The sequence below is a fragment of the Mustelus asterias genome, chromosome 14 (assembly GCF_964213995.1).
Source record: "Mustelus asterias chromosome 14, sMusAst1.hap1.1, whole genome shotgun sequence".
NCBI classification, from domain to species: domain Eukaryota; kingdom Metazoa; phylum Chordata; class Chondrichthyes; order Carcharhiniformes; family Triakidae; genus Mustelus; species Mustelus asterias.
This window is the reverse complement of record NC_135814.1, coordinates 18,787,158-18,811,154: the sequence shown is the minus strand read 5'-3', so window position 1 is coordinate 18,811,154 and position 23,997 is coordinate 18,787,158. Positions and strand designations below refer to the sequence as shown.

At 43.4% G+C, this 23,997-nt stretch overlaps 1 protein-coding gene across 28 annotated transcripts in view; it reads right to left on the bottom strand.

Annotated features, from left to right (window-relative positions):
• The window catches only part of neb (nebulin), a 286,658-nt gene that overhangs the window by 92,362 nt on the left and 170,299 nt on the right, over positions 1-23,997 (bottom strand). For all 28 annotated transcript variants that reach the window (XM_078227934.1, XM_078227935.1, XM_078227937.1 and 25 more), the window contains exons 92-109: positions 21,905-22,009; positions 19,476-19,580; positions 17,775-17,882; positions 17,500-17,613; positions 16,613-16,810; positions 12,971-13,075; positions 12,739-12,843; positions 12,059-12,166; positions 11,866-11,973; positions 10,949-11,056; positions 10,001-10,105; positions 9,805-9,909; positions 9,606-9,704; positions 8,036-8,140; positions 5,446-5,550; positions 3,820-3,924; positions 1,994-2,098; positions 1,793-1,897 (exon numbers count right to left, since the gene is read on the bottom strand). In XM_078227934.1, coding sequence (XP_078084060.1) covers positions 1,793-1,897; positions 1,994-2,098; positions 3,820-3,924; positions 5,446-5,550; positions 8,036-8,140; positions 9,606-9,704; positions 9,805-9,909; positions 10,001-10,105; positions 10,949-11,056; positions 11,866-11,973; positions 12,059-12,166; positions 12,739-12,843; positions 12,971-13,075; positions 16,613-16,810; positions 17,500-17,613; positions 17,775-17,882; positions 19,476-19,580; positions 21,905-22,009 — 1,998 coding nt within the window. The remainder of the gene's footprint in view (positions 1-1,792; positions 1,898-1,993; positions 2,099-3,819; positions 3,925-5,445; positions 5,551-8,035; positions 8,141-9,605; positions 9,705-9,804; positions 9,910-10,000; positions 10,106-10,948; positions 11,057-11,865; positions 11,974-12,058; positions 12,167-12,738; positions 12,844-12,970; positions 13,076-16,612; positions 16,811-17,499; positions 17,614-17,774; positions 17,883-19,475; positions 19,581-21,904; positions 22,010-23,997) is intronic.

The window sequence follows — 23,997 nt, the reverse complement described above, 5'->3', positions numbered from 1 at the left end:
CAGAGAATTCCAGAGATTCACCACCCTCTGGGAGAAGAAGTTCCTCCTCAACTCTGTCTTAAACCGACCCCCCTTTATTTTGAGGCTGTGTCCTCTAGTTTTAACTTCCTTACTAAGTGGAAAGAATCTCTCCGCCTCCACCCTATCCAGCCCCCGCATTATCTTATAAGTCTCCATAAGATCCCCCCTCATCCTTCTAAACTCCAACGAGTACAAACCCAATCTCCTCAGCCTCTCCTCATAATCCAAACCCTGGCATTTTTGGACAGGATAACAACAGGGAAGCAGTGTGTATTGAGTGCAGTCTGAATAATATGAAGCAGTGTTCGTAGTATTGATTTATAAACAGATAAAATAGTACTCAGTTCAAAATGGCCACTTCATTTTTCTGATGCAGCCAGTTGTCAAGCACCTGACAATGATACATTATAAATTGCCAGTCTAAAGGGGGTTCAATGGTCATTCTAACAGCTATGGCTCAAGCTGAACTATTCTCTGCTAATTCATCTCCCTCCAAGCTCAGGGTGCCAGAGGACAATACCCAGCCTTGACCTTCAACCTCCGGGGCTTACTGGCACCTCTGGTGTGGTCATCACGACCGGTTATTGTTTTTGAAAACTGATAGTGATGTGCACTGGCAGGGCGTCACGCTGCTGGGCTGCGCTCCAGGGGGGGTGGGGGGGGGGGGGGGGGGTTGGTGCCGAGGGGTGGGGGATGATGCATTGTAGTCGGATGCCATGTTACATGCCCTTTAATAATAACTTATGCTAATATATTGAAATCAGATTCATGCCCTGACGCAGGTGGGGAAGATCTCAGACTGAGATCTTGATTACGCAAATCCCCTTTTTTGGCCACTCATGAGATACCGCAACCATTACGGGATTTCCACCCATGGCTAATGGGGTCACCAGATGGTGACCATAGGCTTTTTTGAGGGCTATTTGGGAGAAGGGGTAAGAACATCTGTCCCAGTATGAAGGCTTTGCTTAAGCTTTACAGCGTGCCAGCTGTAAACACCCAGAGCGCTTTTCCCATAGAAGCCAGAAAGACAGAAAATAGATGAAGTAAATGAAAGGATGAATTCCAAGCCATGGACAGGAGACAGGAGAAATCTTCATCACAGGGTGGTGTTTTTAAAGGCAGAGTCAGAAATGGCCATGTGAGAAGACAGAGTTCCAGAGAGTTGAGCCCAGGCTACTGAAGGTGTGTGCCATCAACAGAAGGCAAAGTGAAAGGGAGATGTACAAAAGAAAACATTTAAAATTGATTGTCTTCAATATATTAAAATTCCTTCATAACTGTCATAAGTCTCGGTTTTGTCCAAACATTTGCCGAGGGGGGAATGAAAGTAGGCCAGAAATACTCTCTTACAGTCATGTCAACAGAATGGAAAATCAGGTAAAGTATGTAATGCTGGGCAATCGGTTACTCTCAATGAAATAAAAGCTTGTTCTTCAATATGTTGGGTGCTTGCTGTTCTTCCCACAATCTGAAAGACATGCGGGTTAAGTGCATTGGCTGTGCTAAATTCCCCCTCAGTTCATCTGAACAGGCGCCGGAGTGTGGCGACTAGGGGATTTTCACAGTAGCGTCATTGCAGTTTTAATGTAAGCCTACTTGTGAAACTAATAAATAAACTTTAAAACTTTAAGTCACTGGTTTTGCATCAGCAGTGCTCCAGATTATACACTCCTGTGTCAGGACTCCATGGGTGGAGGTGGCCCCATCCATTGGGAAACCCATGAAGGGTACAAAAGAATTCAGCTACTTAAAAGTAGGTACTACATACCTCACTGATATCATCTGTGACTTTGCGGTGATAGGTAATGTTCAGGGCATCCTTGACTGTGCGATAGTGACCCTTTGCGTGTTCAAAGGCTTCCTTATATCTTAACTATTAAAAGAAAAGATATATTCAAAATATGAAAAGTCAACAGATGAATATGATAATCCTTTTACACTTTAAAAAAAAAGAAAATTCAATACATACATCACTGGCGATTATATAAGCTTTCTTAGACCCCAACAGCACTGGAGTGTCTGGGATTGAAGTGTGTTTACTCTTCATATTTTCATACTGTTCCTTGTATTTTTTCTAACACAGGAAAGAAAAAGATGCATTAGAATTAAAGCTCTTTGGCATGTCCAGTAGTCATGAAAGCATAATGTAAGTCTTTCAATCCTAACCATTCATACAATTAATATCCAGCACCCTGGAATACAAAGTCGCATTGGTGAGTGATATTCATTGCACATGAAACATTAAAATTCTGTTTTAGTGAACGTGTCGACTTATTCGTGTTTTAAAAATTGGGTAACAATCCTGTTAAAATAGCAACGAAAGGATTTCACACAAACACATTGAGGCCTGGATCTTTGCAACAATGGAGGCTGAGAAATTCTGTCCCTGAATCTGCCACCTACAATTTGATGGGAATGGGCCCAGTTGGGATTGCTGCATTGCATATTTAACAGAGGTAACTGCCCACAGAAATCAACTACTGCCCCCACTCAGGTGTGATTTTGTTAGGAGAGATTTCTGAGAGCTTGTTGGAGCAGGTCTGAATCTTTTGGGGAAGGTCAGGTGCCCTCTGGGGGAGGGCAGGCGCTCATTTGGGAGAGTTTGTTGTCTTTGGGAGAGGACAGCTGACCTTTATGATTTTTGAAATTAGGCACGAACATGCGTAAAATGTTCATAAATTCGTGGGAACTGTGAAGCTCATTGGGACTGTCTGAAGTGTTAAGAGGAATAGTAACAAACAATTGTCAAAATTGTCAAGATAATTTGTCAAAACCAACTGTCAGAAGTGTCAAGAGCAACTGTCAAAGGGAGATGTTAAGCTGTCAAGTCATTTAAAACTCCTATCCTTTAACTATCCAAAATAAATTATCTGGACTGTTAAAAAAAGATTGTTTGCTATTTCACTCTACCTATTGATATAAGCCTTAGGGTTTAATGCTGCATGGCTTATTTCATAACTGTCCATTATCACAGTAGGTGGCCTACCATTTCACAGTTGGATTGACAGTCCCAAGTGGCTTTGGGCTCTTTGAAGTGGGATTATGAATTCCAATGCTTGTTTTTATAAGGGACCAGGCAATCCCATTGAAATGTTTGTAGTTATAAAGGATAATATAGTTGAAACAATGCAAATGCAGTAACTGGGCTTTTATGAGTGAATGTGTTTGTTAAAAATGAAGCCTGCAATCGGTATTTGGAAACAATCAGTTGGCACGAGTTGCCATAAGTTGGCATTGTGGCTGTAAAGGGTCAGAGGGTCGGGCAGAGAACATAGATTGGCATGGAGGGTGTGAGTCACCATGGGGAGATAGGTAGGTGGTATCAGCTGACATGGGTTGGCATGGCATGGATGGCGTATGGGAAGTGTATGGGGGTGAAGGTTGGAGAGCTAATTTCTGTTTTAAAAAATTATTCGACACAGCATTGACAGAGGTAGACCTTCCAACTAGCCCACCTCCAGATCTGGAATCCCCCACACTTATTCTGGGGTCATCCAGCTTGACCCCCAAGGACCCCAGCACTCCGGAGTGAAAATTTGACCTTCCAGGGCACTTTCTCTTGGTCAGTTTTGCGGGAAATGTCCTGACTCCGTGCTTTCATTCTGGGAGTGAAAATCCAGGCCTAAGTGTGTTTTTTTCATTAATTCTTCTGCACATTTACTCGATTTTCTAATGGAAGTAACTTATTTTCTTAAAATGGAGTAATTTAAAAAATATATATAACAATATACCTCTTTATATTACTTTTCTAACAAGCTTTGCAGATAACCGTTTACCTGCTTCCTGAACTCTCACCTCACTGGCAAAATGTTTGACGTGCTTGGCATGATCCAGACTTGTCGTATGTTCATGAGGTATGTAATGTGGTCTATCCTTTGTAGCTAACTCGACATACAAGTACTGAGGAAGGAAGAAGAAATCAGGAATAGTAAGGAATGTGGTAATCGCCAGTTCTTGGCAGGTCTCACTATACTATTAAATCAGCACAGCAAAACATATCCATATTGAAAAACACTACAGTTCTTGAATTTTCCATCAGCCCTGTTAATGATGTACCAACTTCTTTAAATTGAAAACAATTTTTTAAAATTGATTTCTAACTAGATCTAAAATAACCAATGATATTCAATATGTGGATAAGAAACAGCTCTACAAAGCAGCTTGGCTCCTTACTTTTGACTTGTTGGAGCCAACTCTCTTGTTGCTGAATTATAAGATTTAAGGGTTAGAATGTAATAAGTTTCAAAACTGTGCATTTTTCAACTCCTTAAATAAAACTACTATGGCCAGTAAACAAAAAGCATGATTTGGTTCCCATAGCTAGAGATTTTGAATAGATGGCCACATGCACATCCAGGCAACAAGTAAAGCTCAAATCAAATCTCTCAAAATTGATAATTAAACATCTGAGGCAGGATTTTCCTTCAGGACTCTGCCATCAGATGCCCGCACTCTATTCCAAGTAATGAGGACTTGCTGGCAGCGAGAGCCCAATGTGCCCCCTTTAGCGAAGGACCACCATATGAAGTGTCAATAAAGCACATAAGAAGTTCCCTCCCCTCTCCCCCGTCTGACAACCAATTAGAGGTCTGCAGCTTCTGATTTCAGGCAATGCCACCAGGGGGAGCAGTGGTAGCTGTAGTCAATGCACCTACCAAAGGCCCCGAATCAGCAAGGGACCCAGGCCACAGGTGGGTGAGGTGGGATGCAAGTTGTGGGAAAGGAGGAAGTGGGGGGGGGGGGGGGGGAGGTGGGGATCAGAGGCATAGGGAAGGGTTGTCTCCCAGTGGGACCCCCTAATTTCCCAAGGTTGTGTCCCTCAAATAGACACCGAGTGCCTGATTAGGGGGTTGACAAGCAAGCACAACAGGGTTTGTTTGTTGAGTTCCCCATGTGGCAATTGTCCCACCAGTACAGATTGAATACCAACAGCGGAGGGATTAATTGTCCACTTAAAGGCCCCAATAGACATCAGGGCAGGAAGACTGACCATGAGTCTTCCTGTCCTGGCCTTAAAGGGACAGAGACGGGAAGATGCTATTATGCCAACCTGTCATCCTCCCACTCAATTAAATGCCGCCTACCTCTAAATTCACTTCAAGGGAGGATATTAAATTCCACCCTATTTCAGGAGTAACTATTCAGCTGTGATGTTCCCCCAAATTGGCTAATCGGATGATCTGATAAGGTCATCATCTTGAAACATGAGTTTCTCTCTGCGCTGATGCTGCCTGACCTGTTGAGAATTTCCAACAGTTTCTTTTCTTAATTTTGATTTCTAGCATCCACAGTACTCTGCGTTGGTGTTGTATAAACTCTAGATTTAATTTCCCCTTTGAGGTTTTGAGACAATTACTAATTATTAAAACGTTATTAAAGTAAGAAGCCATCATTTTAATTGGACTACATATCTGATCTCACCTGGCTCTGTATCTTCTGACCATGTTTGGCTCGGTTAAGATCCACAGTGTCGAGCCTTGTTGTGTACTTTGTCTTTGCTTCATTCCCATCAGCCCGATATACCAGCTAAAATAGACAAGAAATGAATGAATGCACAAATAGCTTGCTAAAATGTGCCATTGGTTATGTTTTATCCATGATCAGATATATGGCTTGCCCGGATATCTGTTAAGTACCGAAACCCATGCTCAAAGATGAACTTAATCCTTTCAGAGTTTATTTATGCTCAAGGTCAAATTTATCTATGTCATTGTTGTGGCAACTGGACCTTTCAAGACAGAGAATGATGGAATTTTGTTAGGAAACAAAATGAAGGGATGTGGAGACGGCACGGTGGCACAGTGGTTAGCACTGCTGTTTCACAGCACCAAGAACCTGGGTTCAATTCTGGCCTTGGGTGACTGTTTGTGTGAAGTTTGCACATTCTCCTCATGTCTGTGTGGGTTTCCTCCTGGTGCTGTGGTCCAAAGGTGTGCAGATTAGGTGGATTGGCTGTGCTAAATTGCCCCTTAGTGTCCAAAGATGTATAGGTTAGCTGGGTTAGCCATGGCAAATGCACGGGGTCACACAGATAGGGTGCGGAAATGGCTGGCCTGTTTAAGATGCTCTTTTGGAGAGTCAGTGCAGAAGGAGGGATTTGATGATTTTATGGTTCTATGGAGTTAAGACAGGTACCTGGAGCTGAGGTGTAGAAATGGCGAGATCTAATTAAATAGAAGGGTAGGTTGCTGGAGCCTCATGCCTTCCTGCAGTTACTATTTTCCTCTTGAGATGTCCTCCTCCACCTGCAGGTAGCATGGTCTAAGAGGACATTGGCGAGCAAAGACTTCCATTGGATTGGTCCATGATTATGCTTGGCAATATGGCTGACCAGGAAATTCTCCCACTATTACTGCCCGCCATCAAACACATTACAGGCTGATAATCAAACTGTTTGGCCTTGTTACGAATGTACCTTCCATGGCCGTCAAGTCCTAGAGTGGGATTCTCATCTGGAGCAGGACTGGTAGATGGAGCTTCTGCCACACGGGTAGGAGCACTACTGCAACTCCACAAGACCACCATCATAGCAACATACTCCATTTGTTTAAGTTCAAAGAGCTCTGGGGCAGGCTGGCTGCAGGTAATTTTTAGGAATTATATATGGACATGCAAACATATGAAAAAGGAGCAGATGTAGACCATTCGGCCTTTGAGCCTGCTCTGTTATTCACTGAGATCATGGCTCATCTGTGGTTCCAGTTCCACATTATCATCTACCACAAGAATCTATCTACCTCAGACTTAAAAATATTCAATGATCCTGCCTCCATAACCTTCTGAGGTACAGTTCCAAAGTCACTCTATCCTCAGAGAAAAAAATTCTCCTTATATCTGTCCTAAATTCCAATTCTCTTCCTGCACCTATGATGCACTAAGGCAGGCTTTAGTCTGTTTCTGTAGCTAGTAATTCCCGGAACAGGTCACTCGCCTGTTACTAGGGGTTTACAGCTTGAGGGGGGCACCACTCCACATCAGGCGTGGCTGACCAGGAGTCTCTCCCGCTCTTACCACCAGCCATTAGCGTGTTTGGAAGGAATTTGCAGATTGACACTCAACCTGTTTGACTGCGCTGTGAGGGCACCTTCTTTGGCCATCAAGTCCTGGGGTGGGACTCGAACCCGGAACTTCTGGCTCAGAGTCAGGGACACTACCCACTGCACCACAACAACTCCGCTGTCATATAAGGGCAACCTTTAATTTGAAAGCAGTGACCATTAATGTGCTAAGTGCTGGAATTTAACCAGCTAAAACTGCAATTTACCAACATGTGCAAGGTACTCACTGCGTGTCCAGGTAGGATCAGCCTACAGATTAGTGTATGAGCAATTCAGGGTTATCTGGAGTCCAATTGGGGAGAATCGCAGTCCCAGTGTCAGGTCTGTGCTTATATGGTCAATTAGGGAACAAGGCTAGATGGTCGCTCAACAAGGCTAGGTGGCATTGCTGTGGACTTTTCTGACTCAGGAACTGGACTGTCAAGTCCGAGACAAAAATGTTACTTGTTTCCAATCTTGCTTCAGCAAACATGTCACATTGGAGCTAAGTTAACCCTGAGATAAGTGCTCTTCTTCAGAAAGAACCGGCACTAGTTGATCAATGTGAAGTTCTCAATTAGGGATTAAAGCCTATGCCTAGGGGACAGCACATAGGAAGCCCTGTGGTGCAGTGGGTAGCCTCTGAGCTCCAGGTTCAAGTCCCACTCCAGGACTTGATGGTCAAGGAAGGTGTTTTTATAAGGGAGATCATCCTTCTTGGGCTCTGAGAGGTAGGTAGGTCTATACTAGAGCTCTCCCACTTGGCTAAGAATCCACATCTAAGTTTGGTCCTGACCTGGAGGAACATTTCTGTTACATCCCTAGAGTTTAGATGAATGTGTAAAACATTTTCTTGATGTTACCTAACAACTTCATGCAAAGGAAAGCCACCTTCCTATTTGTGATAAGGAGGAGTTACGATAGAATTCTCATTTGAGTATCATTAAGTGGTATATTTGTGATTATGTACGTACATTGCTCAAGTGAGTTTTCAGTTCTGTCACACGTCTATATTCAGGAGTATCAAGAACCGATGTATGCTTGTCACGAATCTTCTTGGCAGCTTTGTCATAGCCAGTCTGAAAGGAACACATATAAAGCAATGTTAAAACATCTTTTCAAATCTTTACTGGATTGAGAGCCAAAATGATTTTAGAAATGTCACTTGTGCGTCGGCTCAGGAGTTAGACCTTTACCCTCCTAAACCAGACCATCGACCTGAAACATTAATTCTGCTTCTCTTGCTTAACAGATGGGTGGCACAGTGGTTAGCACTGTTGCCTCTCAGCGCCAGGGACCTGGGTTTGACTCCCAGCTTGGGGAAGTCTGTACATTCGAAGTCTGTGCGAAGTCTGCACATTCTCCCCGTGTATGCGTGGGTTTCCTCCGGGTGCTCCGGTTTCCTCCTACAGTCTGAAAGACGTGCTGGTTAGGTGCATTGGCCATGCTAAATTCTCCCTCAGTGTACCCGAACAGGCGCTGGAGTGTGGCAATTAGGGGATTTTCACAGTAACTCAATTGCAGTGTTAACGTAAGCTGACTTGTGACACTAATAATTAAACTTAAACTTAAAGATGCTGCCAGACTAAGTAACCGTTTCCAGCATTTTCTATTCTTATTCCAGTACTTCAGCCTCCACGGCGTCTTTTATTTATGTTTCAATATAAGGGACTGTCAATATGCAATGGGATTATTGTTCTTGATGCAGTGGCCAAACCATAAAACACTGGATGGGAATTCTCCCCCCATCTCAACTCCGCGGCGTGTTCTGTGGCGATGGAGCAAGCCCGCCATTGGCTGGTGGCCACCGCTGTCAATGGGGTTTCCCGTTGTTTGCAACCCGTATTCCAGGAAACCCATGGCGGGGGATCGCCGTCTGCGGAACCAGAAGATCCCGCTGCCAGAATGGCCAGAAAATCCCGTCCAGTGTTGCTGTTTGCAATGCAGAACTTGCTTCTCTGGAATGACTAAGTTTGGCAGATCTCAGGAACTCCCTATCCCAGGTCATGGTGGCCACACTTTGTGCTAAAAAAAACTTATTTTTACAGCAAAAGTTTAGATCACAAAGGCTAGACTGGCTCAGGCCTTGGGTTCTTCTTCTTTCCACTATCCACAATTCTATTACGTACCAACCGGCTCAAGAACAGCTTCTTCCCTGTTGCCATCAGACTTTTGAATGGACCTACCGTATATTAAGCTGACTTTTCTCTGCTGCACCCCAGCTATGACTGTAACACTACATTTTGCACCCTTTCCTTTCCTTCTCTTCTATGTAATCTATGAACGGTATGTTTTGTCTGTATAGGCCACAAGAAGCAATACTTTTCACTGTATCCCAATACATGTGACAATAATAAATCAAATCGAATCAAATCAAATATTAGTTGCTATTTAATCAAGTAGCAATGACCCACCCCTGCTTTTGTACATTAATATTTCAGTCTTTGTGTTACAGTAGTAACTTAGAACATCACAAGACAATGTATTTTATTTTCACTTCATAAGAAATTATGGTATCCCCAGGTTAAAGAAAGGAAGACTTGCCCAGAATGTGTGGAAGTCGCGCACTCGGATCATTTCAGGAGTTCCATACAGGAAGCATCCAGCCCCTTTCAGCCATTGAAGATCCTCCTTGTACTTATTCTATATAAGGAATAGTCACAAACTTAGTACTGTGCAGAAGACATGGAGCTAAAATTTAACCAAAAGTGCATGAATAAGCAAGAGCAGATTTGATAATTACATCACTGGTGATTTCGCCAACATAACGGTGATGGAGTAGCTCAGGGGTGATGGGAAGAGAAATCTTGTGACCTTTGAACCTGAAGTAGTCCGACTTATAACATAGCTAAAGGAAAACAACAAGTTAAATCATTTAATCCTTTTTTTGGCAAAGAAAATATGCTTGTTTTAAACATTTTCATTTTATCTAAACTTACGTCACTGATTGCCTCCTGCGTGGCTTTGACTTGACGAAGTTCAGGAGTGTCATGGGCAGGGTGAATCTTGTCTTTGTGGGTGTCATACTCCAATCGATACAGTCGCTGTAGAAGAGAAAATTGTTAAATGTGTCATACATTGCGTCATACAAGTTTCTAGGTGTCCAGATCAACAACAACCTGTCCTGGTCCCTCCACACTGACGCTATAGTTAAGAAAGCCCACCAACGTCTCTGCTTTCTCAGGAGGCTAAGGAAATTTGGTATGTCCGCTATGACTCTCACCAACCTTTACAGATACACCATTGAAAGCATTCTTTCTGGTTGTATCACAGTTTGGTATGGCTTCTGCTCTGTCCAAGACCGCAAGAAACTACGAAGGGTCGTGAATGAAGCCCAGTCTTTCACACAAACCAGCCTCCCATCCATTTACTCTGTCAACACTCCCCACTGCCTCGGAAAAGCAGCCAGCATAATTAAGGGCCCCACACACCCCGGACATTCTCTCTTTCACCTTCTTCCATCAGGAAAAAGATACAGGAGTCAGAGGTCACAAATCAACAGACTCAAGAACAACTTCTTCCCTTTGACAAAGGGTCATCTGGGCTCGAAACATCAGTTGGTCTCTCTCCTTACAGATGCTGCCAGACCTGAGATTTTCCAGCATTTTCTCTTTTGGTTACAGCTTCTTTCCTGCTGCCATCATACTTTTGAATGGACCTACCTTGCATTAAGTTGATCTTTTTCGACACCCTAGCTGTGACTGTAACACTACAGCCTGCACCCTCTCCTTTCCTTTTCTATGTACGGTTTGCTTTGTCTGTATAGCGCGCAAGAAACAATACTTTTTACTGTATACTAATACATCTGACAATAATAAATCAAATCAAATGATTCATAATTCTCCCAGTGACTATTGTCGGTGGTGGTAACTGTACGCTCGCATTACCTGGTTCAAAATATTATCTGCTCTCTTGGCTGCAGTGATGCTGATTGTTTCTGGGGTCAATATGTAACCTCTTGCTTTCATATGTTCGTAAGCTTCTTTGTACTTCAGCTAGAAAAAAAATGAGGAATGCTTTTAGCAATGATCCCCAGATTAAGAACAAAATCGTACGGTCTTTAAACAGGACAAATTCAATAACACGATTATTTGTGGTCATGGATTCCCTTTGATTTTGTATGCTTGTAGATGGTGCTGAAATCCTTCTGAGCTACAGTGATCTCTGGCTCTAACACCGGCGCCTGCATTTTCCACGTGTTTCCATGACTATCCACTTTAACAGCAGCAGGAGATTTGGAGAAACAGTGCAAGCAGCAATTCTCTGCATTAAAACAACGACAACATTTCAAATGTGCTTCATCAGCGGTGAAGCATTCAATGATGTGAATGATGCTACACCAGAGAGTGGGCATGAATCTCCAAGCTTGTCCATGGCTGCCCTACTGCCAGCGAGAATGGAGAATCTGAAGCCCAGCCAAAACTCCATTCACTGCAGCGGATCAGGGATTCAAATCAAACATATCAAAGGCTGCAGACAGGTCCAGAATTGCTAAATTGTCCCTTAGTGTCCCAGGATGTGTAGGTTAGAGGGATTAGCGAGGTAAATATGTGGGTTATGGGATAGGGCCTGGGTGGGATTGTTGTCGGTGCAGACTCAGTGGGCCGAATGGCCTCCTTCTGCACTGTAGGGATTCTATAGAAGGACAAGGAGAGAAAGTTAACCTTTGTTGCATGGGATTCTATTTAATTCTGACTTTGATAAGATCTGTTTTGGTTGGACAAGGACAGAAACCTGGTTGAAGGGATTCTAATGTGGAGCTCAGGGAGTTCACAAGAGTGAGTGCTGTTTTGGCAACACTTACATCGCTGCGGTTAAAGTCGACTTTTCTGGCATGTTTTAAGGATGGGATGTCCGGTGGAAGCGTGTATCCAGTGGGGAGGAGGCTCCGGCCGACATCACGATATCGCTTCTACAAAAGGAATGTCATAAAGCACAATTTAAAGGTGAAACCTCTCGTGATTTATTAAAAACTCTTAACTGAAACAAGCGCTTACCTCACTCTGTAACTTATAGGCTTCTTGAGCTCTATCCAGCTCTATGGTCTTTGTCGTTGGAGCAACCGTACCTTTAATACTTGTCTCATATACATTGCGATACACAATCTGAAAAACAGAGGGAGGAGAATTAATGGAACCTACTTTTCAAATGTAATTTATTGACAAAATACTGAAAACAAAAATAGTTGAGGTGCACACAAATATCTCCCTTGAAATATAATTATGTTGATGAATATATGAATATATATATATTTCCAGATACATATGTGAATATACATGAATGAAATCTGTGTATTTAACATATACACAAGATTTGTGAATGACGTATACATATAAATATTCAAGTATAAGAAAATGTACTGTCGACAACATTGTCCTTTGAAGGGCTATAAATTGTTATCAAATTATTGATGCTGTATGTAGAAGTGTCATCATATATCATAATACCATAAGACAGGAACAGACGTAGGCCATTCAGCCATTGAGTCTGCTCTGCTATTCAATAAGATCATGACTGATCTGATGTGATAATACTCTACTCCACTTTCCCTGCCTTATCCCCATAACCCTCGATTCCTTTCCCTTCGTGTTTTGCCAAGCTGCTGATAGCAGAGTTCTATGTCCAGACTAATGGAGGTACATTCATCCTTTCATAAATCATTTCACAAAATACTTACATCGCTCAGTTGGTGAGCATTGGTGACAGATTGCCGATAGGTTGGGGTATCCAAGACCGATGTGAACTCGTTCCTTGCTGCCTCAGCCTTCACTTTGTACTGAATCTGCAGAGTATATAAAAGTGGGAAATACATCAAATGAGTGGTGACAGTTTAAAATAAAGTAACAAGAAGGAAAGCTTAGATAGGCAATTGTTGGATCATATTGGAGGAACAAATCCTCCCAACATACGGCACTTTGAAGATCGTTGGATTTCTTGGCGTGAAGTATCTGCGGAGTGTCCCAGACATTGCATCCAATACCTTTAAGCCAGTTGAGGTCATCTTTGTACAGAATCTGAAAAGAAATAAATAAAAAATAATTAACACTGGGCTCATAAGTTCATAAGAAATAGGAGCAGAATTAGGCCATTCGGCCCATCGAGTCCGCTCCTCCATTCGATCATGGCTGATATGCTCCTCATCCCCATTTTCCTGCCTTCTTCCCATAACCCTTCAACCCATTACCAATTAAAAATCTGTCTAACTCCTCCTTAAATTTACTCACTGTTCCAGCATCCACCGCACTTTGGGATAGCGAATTCCACAGATTCACAACCCTTTGGGAGAAGTCGTTTCTCCTCAACTCTGTTTTAAATTTGCTACCCCTTATCCTAAGACTATGACCTCTCGTCCTAGAATGCCCCACAAGAGGAAGCATCCGTTCCACGTCTACTTTATCCATATCTTTTATCATCTTGTACACCTCAATTTAATCTCCCCTCATTCTTCCAAATTCCAGAGAGTATAGGCCTAAACTGTTCAATCTTTCTTCATACCACAAACCCCTCATCTCGGGAATCAATCTAGTGAACTTCCTCTGAACTGCCTCCAATGTCACTACATCTTTCCTCAAATAAGGGGACCAAAACTGTGTAGAGTACTCCAGGTGCGGCCTCACCTGGATTGGATTGTTAGCTGCCATCCAACCAATCCATTTCTGGCTGAAAAATAGGAAACTGGCAGTAGACAAATCATGAGAGGGGAACTTAACTAACCACTAACCACTCAAACATCCGAACCATCACATGAGTAGCAACTGTTGGAGACCTCTGCACAAATAGCCTAAACTTTGTTGGGCTGAGGAGGAGCCGAAATGCTCTTCCCCATTCCCCCAAAAATAATTGCTCAACTTTCTGTCCGCAGCTCAGCAGGTGCCATTACTTTACATATCACCCTCCCCCATTTAGTGCAATCAAATCAAGATACTGGAGATCTGAAATAAAAACAGGAAGTGCTGGAAAACCTCAGCAGGTCTGGCAGCATCTGTAGAGGGAGAAACAGGTTCTGGCCATTCATGCCGGCAGGATTCTCTGGGACCGCCAGGTGCGTGCTCCCTGTTGCAAGTTTTCCGGCGGTATGGGGTGGTGGCTTCAATGGGAATTCCTGTTGACAGCGGCTAGACCAGAAGATCCCGGCATCAGCGAATGGCACACTGCCTCTCACCGCTGAGAAAAACACTGAGGAGAGGCCAGAGAATCTCACACAACACTGCGAGTCTGATATAACTCATCTCCAGAACTGCTGGTAATTCGGAACTCTTCAGTTCCAAAGAATTGGCTGCGAAACATTAACTCTGTCGCTCTCTCTTTCTCTCTCTTCACAGATGCTGAGTTTTTCCAGTAATTTCTGTTTTATTCCCCATTCAGTCTCAACTTCTGATTCGGCCCTTAACGGTACCATTGGATTATAGACTCATCCCCTCTTGTCAATTTGATGATCTATCCACTCATGGAGCAGTCAGCAACTCACCAGTTTAGGCTGGTGAGAGCAACACCTGACAATGCCCCATAGCTTATGATGCTGGCTTTGGGTGGGTCGATGCAGGCATTTGACCAACTTAATGCCTGCTCTGGGCAAAAGTTAAGAATCACTTTAATACATTGGCTGATGAACCTCAGAAACAAAGGGCACTCTCAAACTGCTCCTCTCCTGCTACCATGCACTTCTCACCAGAGGGTATATAGTTCCAGAGGTACGTTTTTCTCTCAGGTTGGGGATGCAGGTAGACAGCAATAGTGCTGCCTCCCCCTCTTTCTGTGACATCCACATGAAAGAGGCAAAGCCAAGAAGTGTCTGCTCCATTTTTGGGAAGACCTTGAATGAACCAATGGAAATGCAGAAATGTATGCAATTTGATGATGGAGAGATTTCCGGCTTCCTTTCCGATTCTGTACTCCATAACAACCTTTTTCAGGGGATGCTAGGTTATGGAGGAGTACAGAATAGGAAATGGGGACAGATATTATGTCAAGCTAAAGTGCAAGGATAAAAATTGATTTCCAGATAAAGCAATGGAGGTAAAACATCAGCAATCAATTAGGGAGAAAAACAGATGCTGCAATAGAGTTGGAACGGCTTGTCTAAGGTCTTTCTGGATGGCTAAATAAGGGGGTGGGAGGAGATGGTGGGTAAATGAGCTTCCTCAGCCCCATTTATCCTGTGATGTGTGACCCTGGCAAGTGACAGTGGAGTATTCAGTCATAGGTTGTCACATCTCACCCTAAACCTGCCCTCACTGGACATCAACACACACAAACACATTCACACATAAACATGCACATGCACACATAAACACACACACCCCAAGACACACACACACACGCAAACATACATACATGCAAACGCATATACTGAGCAGATTGGGTTTGTACTCGTTGGAATTTAGAAGGCTGAGGGGGGATCTTACAGAGACCTATAAGATAATGAAGGGGCTGGATAGGGTAGAGGTGGAGAGATTCTTTCCACTTAGAAAGGAAGCTAGAACTAGAGGGCACAGCCTCAAAATAAAGGGGGGTCAGTTTAGGACAGAGTTGAGGAGGAACTTCTTCTCTCAGAGGGTGGTGAATCTCTGGAATTCTCTGCCCACTGAAGTGGTGGAGGCTACCTCATTGAATATGTTTAAATCACGGATAGATGGATTCCTGATCGGTAAGGGAATTAGGGGTTATAGGGATCAGGCGGGTAAGTGGAACTGATCCACTTCAGATCAGCCATGATCTTATTGAATGGTGGGGCGGGCTCGAGGGGCTAGATGGCCTACTCCTGCTCCTATTTCTTAGGTTTCTTATGTTCTTATTAACACACGCAAGCATACACAAACACTCTATAGCAAAGCAGTGAGCAGAGTGGTTGGGGTGTGGAATGGACTGCCTGCAGTGATAGTGGAGTCAGACACTTTATAAACATTTAAGCGGTTATTGGATAGGCACATGGAGCACACCAGGATGATAGGGAGTGGGATAGCTTGATCTTGGTTTCAGATAAAGCTCGGCACAACATCGTGGGCCGAAGGGCCTGTTCTGTGCTGTACTGTTCTATGTTCTATGTTCTATGTTCTAGATCGCTAGTAGCTAACCCCTTTATAGTCCAGGATACTGAGTTGAAGTTTGCGAGAATGGCTGAAGTCAATATAGATCAGGGATCAAACCTAGTACCTTCTTTACGGAATCAGTACCCAACTGCACATTAGTTTTATCCATTGAACTATACAGCAAGCTGCAAAGATGTAAGCAGCCTGGCCCATTGTGCCTGCGACAGTACTTTCAAAGAGCTATTCAATTGGTTCAACTCCCCCTCTACCCCCCCAACCCCCAGGCTCTTTCCCCATAGCCCTTCAATGTCAATTTCTTTTCAAGTACATATCCAATTTCCTTTTGGAAGTTGCTGCCAAATTTGCTTCCACTGACTTTTTTGGTAAGATTCCAGTAAGTTTCTTTTTTGGCATCACAAGATACAACTTTTACTGCATAACATTGTGTGTCTTTCAGTAACAGAAAGCTACAATAACTGTCCATTCAGTGAAAGTAAACATGCTGTGAAAACCAACACTTACATCGCTTAGCTGCTCACAGACTTTCTTGGCATGAATGTTAATCTGCAGGTCTGGCAGGCACGTCCATTCGTGGAGGTACTTGCGATAGTCAATGTCGCTGACCTTGGCCTGAGTCTCTTTGGCAGCAACCACCTCCAACATATCTGGCATGATGTGTACCTTCATTTTGTTATTTTCGTATGCTTCCCGATACAGACGCTGTACAAAGCACAAGCCAAATAGATTACGACCATTGAAATGACATCTCATTAATCAATTCTCATTAAATTAAATAAAATGCAAGAAAAAGAACAAAAAGATTAATGGATAATTCTCTCATTCCAATTAAACAAGCATCACTGCCCATTTCAAAGCAGACAACCTTCCTCTGCCATACAGAATCCTACAGTGCAGAAGAGGCCCTTCAGCCCATCGAGTCTGCACTGATGCATGAAAGGCCCTGACCCGCCCACCTAATCTCACTTGCCAGCACTTGGCCCAAAGCCTTGAATGTTATGGCATGCCAAGTACTCATCAAAGTACTTTTTAAAGGATGTGAGACATCCCATTTGTATAAATTTCTCACTCTTGGAGCTAAAGGGATCAGGTTACTGAGATGGATGATCAGCGATGATCATTATGAATGGTGGAGGAGGCCCAAAGGGCCGAATGGCCTCCTCCTGCTCCTATTTTCTATATTTCTATTTCTTTTTTTTTGAAAACCTGAGTCAAGGATGCTCAGGTGCACTCAATCCTTGGGATGGCCTAGGACAACCTCTTTCGAATAACTTGACCAGAGACAGCGTTACATTGATCAGAGGAAGAATTATGATCAATGCTTGGAGAAGAGTGTAAATTATTCAGGCCGACTAACTCAGGGTTTATAGTGCAATCCAAATACTACTTACATCAAGGTTTAATTTTCCAGTTTTCAGACAGTGCGAGGTATAAGGATCATCCTCCACAGAGCGTGGCACAGTATAGAGCGCCTTGAACTTCTCGTATTCTTCACGGTACTTTATCTGAAAGATTGAACGCGCACAGTTTGACCTCATGCCAAAAGAAAAGCAAATAGCTGAATATATAAACATGATGCTTTCTTATTACTGCCAATGCCAGGAGAATAGAAGCGTACCCTCAACTACCTGGCCTTAGCCACATTTGATTACAATTCTCTACTTACTGGGCTAAGAATATATTTCTGATTCTTGGCCAACTCTATCGAAAAAGCATCTCCTGGCATCGTGTAGCCTGTTGCCTTCACCTTATCCCAGGCCAGTTTGTAAGCATTCTAGGAAAGGAAAAGGTGCATGATTATGTAGAAATGGATTAGCATTATTTCAAACCCAAGGCATAAGATTTTTAACGTTGTGAGTTACATATTGCAGGAAAAGAAGTTGCAAACATACCAATGATTATGATTTACCTAAAATTGAATATTGATAAACCAACAGGCAATTCAATAAGGCGGCAAATGCTAGCATACACATCGCATATTGTTGCATGATGTTGAGTTGTGTTTGATACCACAAGAACGCAAATCTAAACCCGTCATTGAATAAAGAATGAGAGGCTGGGAGCATGTTACTTTACTGTAAACTAAGTCTCTGTCACATGCAAAAGGTTTGGATGATGCCATGAGATATAAAAACATAACAATAATTTATCAAACTCAGAAAGGTGTTGCATTTAATTTGTCATTCTTACACATTCCTCCTATTCCTTCCTACTCTCTCATTGTGTTCAAATCTTTCCCCTCTAATTCTTCCCCATGACCTTCAAATTATGAGGCTCTTAATCAACCTGGGTTTTCAGTTTCTCCTTCAGTTTACAAACTTAGGCAGCACGGTGGCACAGTGGTCAGCACCGCTGCCTCACAGCGCCAGGGACCCGGGTTCGATTCCGGCCTTGAGTAACTGTCTGTGTGGAGTTTGCACATTGTCCCGGTGTCTGTGTGGGTTTCCTGCTGGTGATCCGGTTTCCTCCCACAGTCCAAAGTTGCGCAGGTTAGGTGGATTGGCCAAGCTGAATTGCTCCTTAGTTTCTAAAGATGTGTAGGTTAGGGTGATTAGCGGGGTAATTACGAGGATAAGGCCTGAATGAGATGGCCTCTTTCTGCACTGGAGGAGTTCTATGATTCTATGAAACTTGCAATTCCCAGTTTGGATTCATCTGATTGCAGCTGCCTAATTTACTGTGTGTGCTTTATTACTCGCGATCATGGTGTTCAGACCTGTCAGCTTTGCCTTTCCGCCAGGTTTCTCAAAATGCATGAAATAATGATCCCTAAAAGGCTTTCCGACACCACTCCTGCAGCTTAATCTCCTGATTGCTTTCAGTAAACTATCCCAGTCACATGCTGCAGGAGACGGGTGACTAGGAGAGAGGGGGCATGGAGGTAGGATGTCTGGTGGCTACAGACAAAGCGATGGAAGGACAAACACCTGACAGTTATGGCACTTGAGTAGGTGAACAATGTCATCAATGGTAACACATATGAGGGACGAAAGACATGGGATGCCCATAAATAGAGGTATGTCTTAATATCCATCCATGTGGTCAGCAGTAATTGTTAGTGTGAGATTTGATGGTTGGCCTCACGCTATCACTAACACAGCAATTATATTGTTCCAATCACTTCACATGGGGTGACATGATTATCCTGGAGATGGCGATTCATGCCAGTTTGCAGCTTCATGGGCACTAGCCTCCATATTGTAACAAGTAACCATTTACATGCATTTGTCTGGACAATGGATACTAAAAACATGCAGTACATCTATTCATTACACCACTGTGGGAGTCAATGAAAAGTTTGCATTTGCCCCTGTAGTGACATTGCCCCTTTAATACTTCCTTGAGAGTACCTGTGTAAAGAACTTACACTGCTATAGATAGATTTAAGCTCGTTGGTCCTGTTGTAATCCACAGTGTCTAGAACAGTTGTGTATTTGTCCTTGTTTTGTTCATAGTTTTCTTTGTATTTAACCTGTAAGAAGAAGAACCATCAGCCTTTTGTTAGTTAAGGATGACGTAACTTGACATACAGTGAGCTGAACCACAAAAACCAGCCGGATAAAAAATAATAGCAACAGCAGGACATTAACTGCTATCGACAGGCGAAGCAGATGAGGTGAAAACTGGGCTGGCGGAGGAGCAAACTCCTCTTATTTCCAAAGAACCAAAACTGTAAAAAAGGTTCATGTCCCTTTATGTGAGTAACCACCAGTGGTTCCTTCGAGGGCTGCTGTTCTGGACCAGCCAATGCACAGGGTAAACTTGACTAGTGAATGTAGAATTGGGAGTGAGTCCTAAGACCAGGAACCCAAGTTGCATACACAAGGCATCTGCCTGAATATTATCTTGTCCTACTTAAAAATACTTGGATAAGCATTTAAAGTGTCGTAACTTACAGGGCCATGGACCAAGGACAGGAAAGTGGGATTAGGCTAGATTGCTCTTTTCTTCAGCTGGCACAGACTTGATAGGCTGAATGGCCTCCTTCTGTACCATTCATTTCCTATGTTTCTTTGTCAGGCTTCTTTCTGTCAAACAGCCTGTACATGAGGAATATCACTGACTTCCAATTTGGCAGCCAGCAGACTCCAGACATGAAAGATTGTGCACCAAAATTGGATCCCAACTCTACTTTATCACCCGAATAACAAGCACGACGAGAGCCAATTTCTGTTCCAATGCTCTTATGGCAGAGTAACTGGGAGGATCTGGTGCTTGCACTGAAAGCTTAAGTTAAATAGATTCATTCTAACCTAGCTAAAATAGCAAGAGGAGGAACACCCTATAAATTTTGCATTAATGTTTATCCACCAATCTCACTAACTACCTTTCGGTCAGTGATGGGCAACCTGAGGCCTGGGAGGGCCACATGCAGCCTATCTGGGTTCTGAGTGCGGCCCACAAGATATTTTGTTGACTGTTGCCTCTGCACTGGGTTGCCACATTCCAACGGTTTCCGTCCACATAGTTCTTTTTGTACCAGTATGACTGAAGTGATACACAAATAAAGCAAGGACAAATGAACAGACGAGCATGCAAAGATTGGCCGGGTGGTTAACAGTGAGGTTGAGTGTCTTGGGCAGATGGAATTTAACCCTGAAAAGTGTGAGGTGATGCACTTTGGAAGGAGTAATTTAGCAAGAAAGTATACTATGAAAGGTCTGACACTGGGAAGTTCTGAAGTACAAAGCGACCTTGGCGTGCTTGTCCAAAGATCTCTGAAGGCAGAAAGGCAGGTAAATAGGGTGGTGAAAAAGGCATATGGCACACTTGCCTTTATCAATCGGGATATAGATTACAAAAGCAGAGAGGCCATGATGGAGTTGTATAGAACTTTGGTGAGGCCACAGCTGGAATACTGTGTGCAGTTCTGGTCGCCACATTATAGGAAGGAAATGAACGCACTGGAAAGGGTGCAGAGAAGATTCACCAGGATGTTGCCTGGGATGGAGCATTTAAGTTATAAAGAGAGATTGGATAGGCTTGGGTTGTTTTCCCTGGAGCGGAGAAAACTGAGGGGTGACCTGATTGAGGTGTTCAAAATTATGAGGGGCATGGACAGGGTGCAGAGGGAGCAGCTGTTCCACTTAGTTGAAGGGTCAGTTACAAAAGGATATAAGTTAAAAGTGAAGGGTGGGAGGTTTAGGGGGGATTTGAGGAAAAGGTGGTGAGAGTCTGGAATGTGCTGCCTAGGAGGGTGGTAGAGGCGGGATGCCCCATATCCTTTAAAAAGTACTTGGATGAGTACTTGGCACGCCATAACATTCAAGGCCAAGAGCCAAGTGCTGGCAAGTGGGATTAGGTGGGCAGGTCAGGGCCTTTCATGCGTTGGTGCAGACTTGATGGGCCGAAGGGCCTCTTCTGCACTGTAGTATTCTGTGTTTCTGTGTTATGCTGATTGACCATAACATTGACTGTGAGAACCGTACCCTCCCTCTGCGTCCAAGGTGTAATTTTTCTTTAGTTTTTACCATTTGAAGTTGATTATATTTCTATTAATATATAAAGGATTAAGCATATTCTATAACTCGTTGTGAAATATTCGGCATATATTTAATCTTATTCATGGGGGGGCGGTCAGGGTTAGTGAACAAGCCCGATTTCAATCTTGCGACCCACTGAGATGGAGGCAGGCCACTCATACGGCTCACCACTGCTTGAGGTCCTGATTATCTTGAAGGACAACAAAAGCTCACACAGGAGGACACATTGAAAGAGTTCTCAGATATTTGTGATTTGGCCAACTAAAGTCAAAGCTATTCTGGGTTCTTGGAATGATAGCTGTTAAGTACTTACATCACTTAACTGAAGACCACTCTGGACAGCTGTGACATAGACTGGAGTATCTGTGACCACACTGTAGTTCTCAAAATTCTTCTTTCCATCAGTTCTGTATTTGATCTGTAATAATCCAGATGTCCAAAGTTACCAAATGCTGATTTGCAGTCGCAAAATATATCATTTCAGACATCTTCCTGGACATTACTTGCAACAAACTGAGGATTTCTGGTCCGATAATTCACTGGAAAATACCACTAATTTAAATATTCAATTTACATGATGCCTTTTAGAAAATATTTTTTCATGATAACTTCTGTTTCTAAGTTCGTTTCTCTTCACATTGCCCTGCGAACCACAAATAACCGCAGCTTTTTAAAAAACTCATTCTTTCCATGGGATGTGGGTGTCACTGGCAAGACCAGCATTTATTGCCCATCCCTAATTGCTCTTGAACTGAGGGGCTTGTGAGGCCATTTTGGAGGATAGTTAAGAGTCAAACACATGACTGGAGTCACGTGTAGACCAGACCAGGTAAGGAAGGCATATTCCCTTCCCTAAAGGATGTTAGTGAAATAGATGGATTTTTACAAAAATCCTTGATGGTCACCATCTGTCACAATTACTGAGACTAGCTTTCAATTCTTTTATTATTCGTTAAATGTAAATTCCACCAGCTGCCATGATGAAACTGGAACTCGTGTCTCCAGAGCACCAGCTTGGGCCTCTGGATTACCAGTCCAGTGACATTATCACAATGTCACCATCTACCACCAAAGGGAACAGAAATACATAGAACATAGAACAATACAGCACAGAACAGGCCCTTCGGCCCACGATGTTGTGCCGAGCTTTATCTGAAACCAAGATCAAGCTATCCCACTCCCTATCATCCAATAACCGCTTAAATGTTCCTAAAGTGTCTGACTCCACTATCACTGCAGGCAGTCCATTCCACACCCCAACCACTCTCTGCTGAAAGAACCTACCTCTGATATCCTTCCTGTATCTCCCACCATGAACCCTATAGTTATGCCCCCTTGTAATAGCTCCATCCACCCGAGGAAATAGTCTTTGAACGTTCACTCTATCTATCCCCTTCATCATTTTATAAACCTCTATTAAGTCTCCCCTCAGCCTCCTCCGCTCCAGAGAGAACAGCCCTAGCTCCCTCAACCTTTCCTCATAAAACCTACCCTCCAAACCAGGCAGCATCCTGGTCCCTCTCTGTCCCTCTCTCGCTCATAGCTGATCTTAGTCTTCTACTTGCCCTGTTCCTATCACCAGGTAGTAGAAAGTTCCTCAGACCAGCTGCTTTAGTTACTTGCTTCCTTTCCTTTACTTCTGGTCAGCATTTTCCTTTAATAGTCTTGGCTGAAACTAGACCCTCAGATCCTGACAAAACACTGTCCATGTGCTAGGATTTAGTGCTGCTGTCCTTTTCTACACGAATACATTCCTTTCCACCAGATATGTACAATATATATAATTTGAAGTAATGTGATTTTGGTACAAGGTGCTATGCAAGTACGTTCAAGTGCATACCCAAAGGCAATCGTGTATTGGTATTGGCCAGAGAGCCAGGGTAATGTTTTGTGGACCCGGGTTTGAATCCCACCACAGCAGATGGTGAAATTTGAATTCAGTAAAAAAAAAGGAATTGAAAATCTAAGGATGATCATGAAAGCATTGCCGAAAAAAACCCTCATCTGGTTCATTAATGCCCTTTAGGGGAAGGAAATCTGCCCACAAGTGACTCCAGACCCATAACAGTGTTGTTTAGGGGAGGCGATGGCCTAGTGGTATTATCGCTAGACTATTAGCGCAGTGGTTAGCACTGCTGCTTCACAGCTCCAGGGTCCCGGGTTCGATTCCCAGCTCGGGTCACTGTCTGTGTGGAGTTTGCACGTTCTCCTCGTGTCTGCGTGGGTTTCCTCCGGGTGCTCCGGTTTCCTCCCACAGTCCAAAGATGTGCGGGTTAGGTTGATTGGCCAGGTTAAAAATTGCCCCTTAGAATCCTAAAATGTGTAGGTTAGAGGGATTAGCGGGTAAATATGTGGGGGTAGGGCCTGGGTGGGATTGTGGTCGGTGCAGACTCGATGGGCCGAATG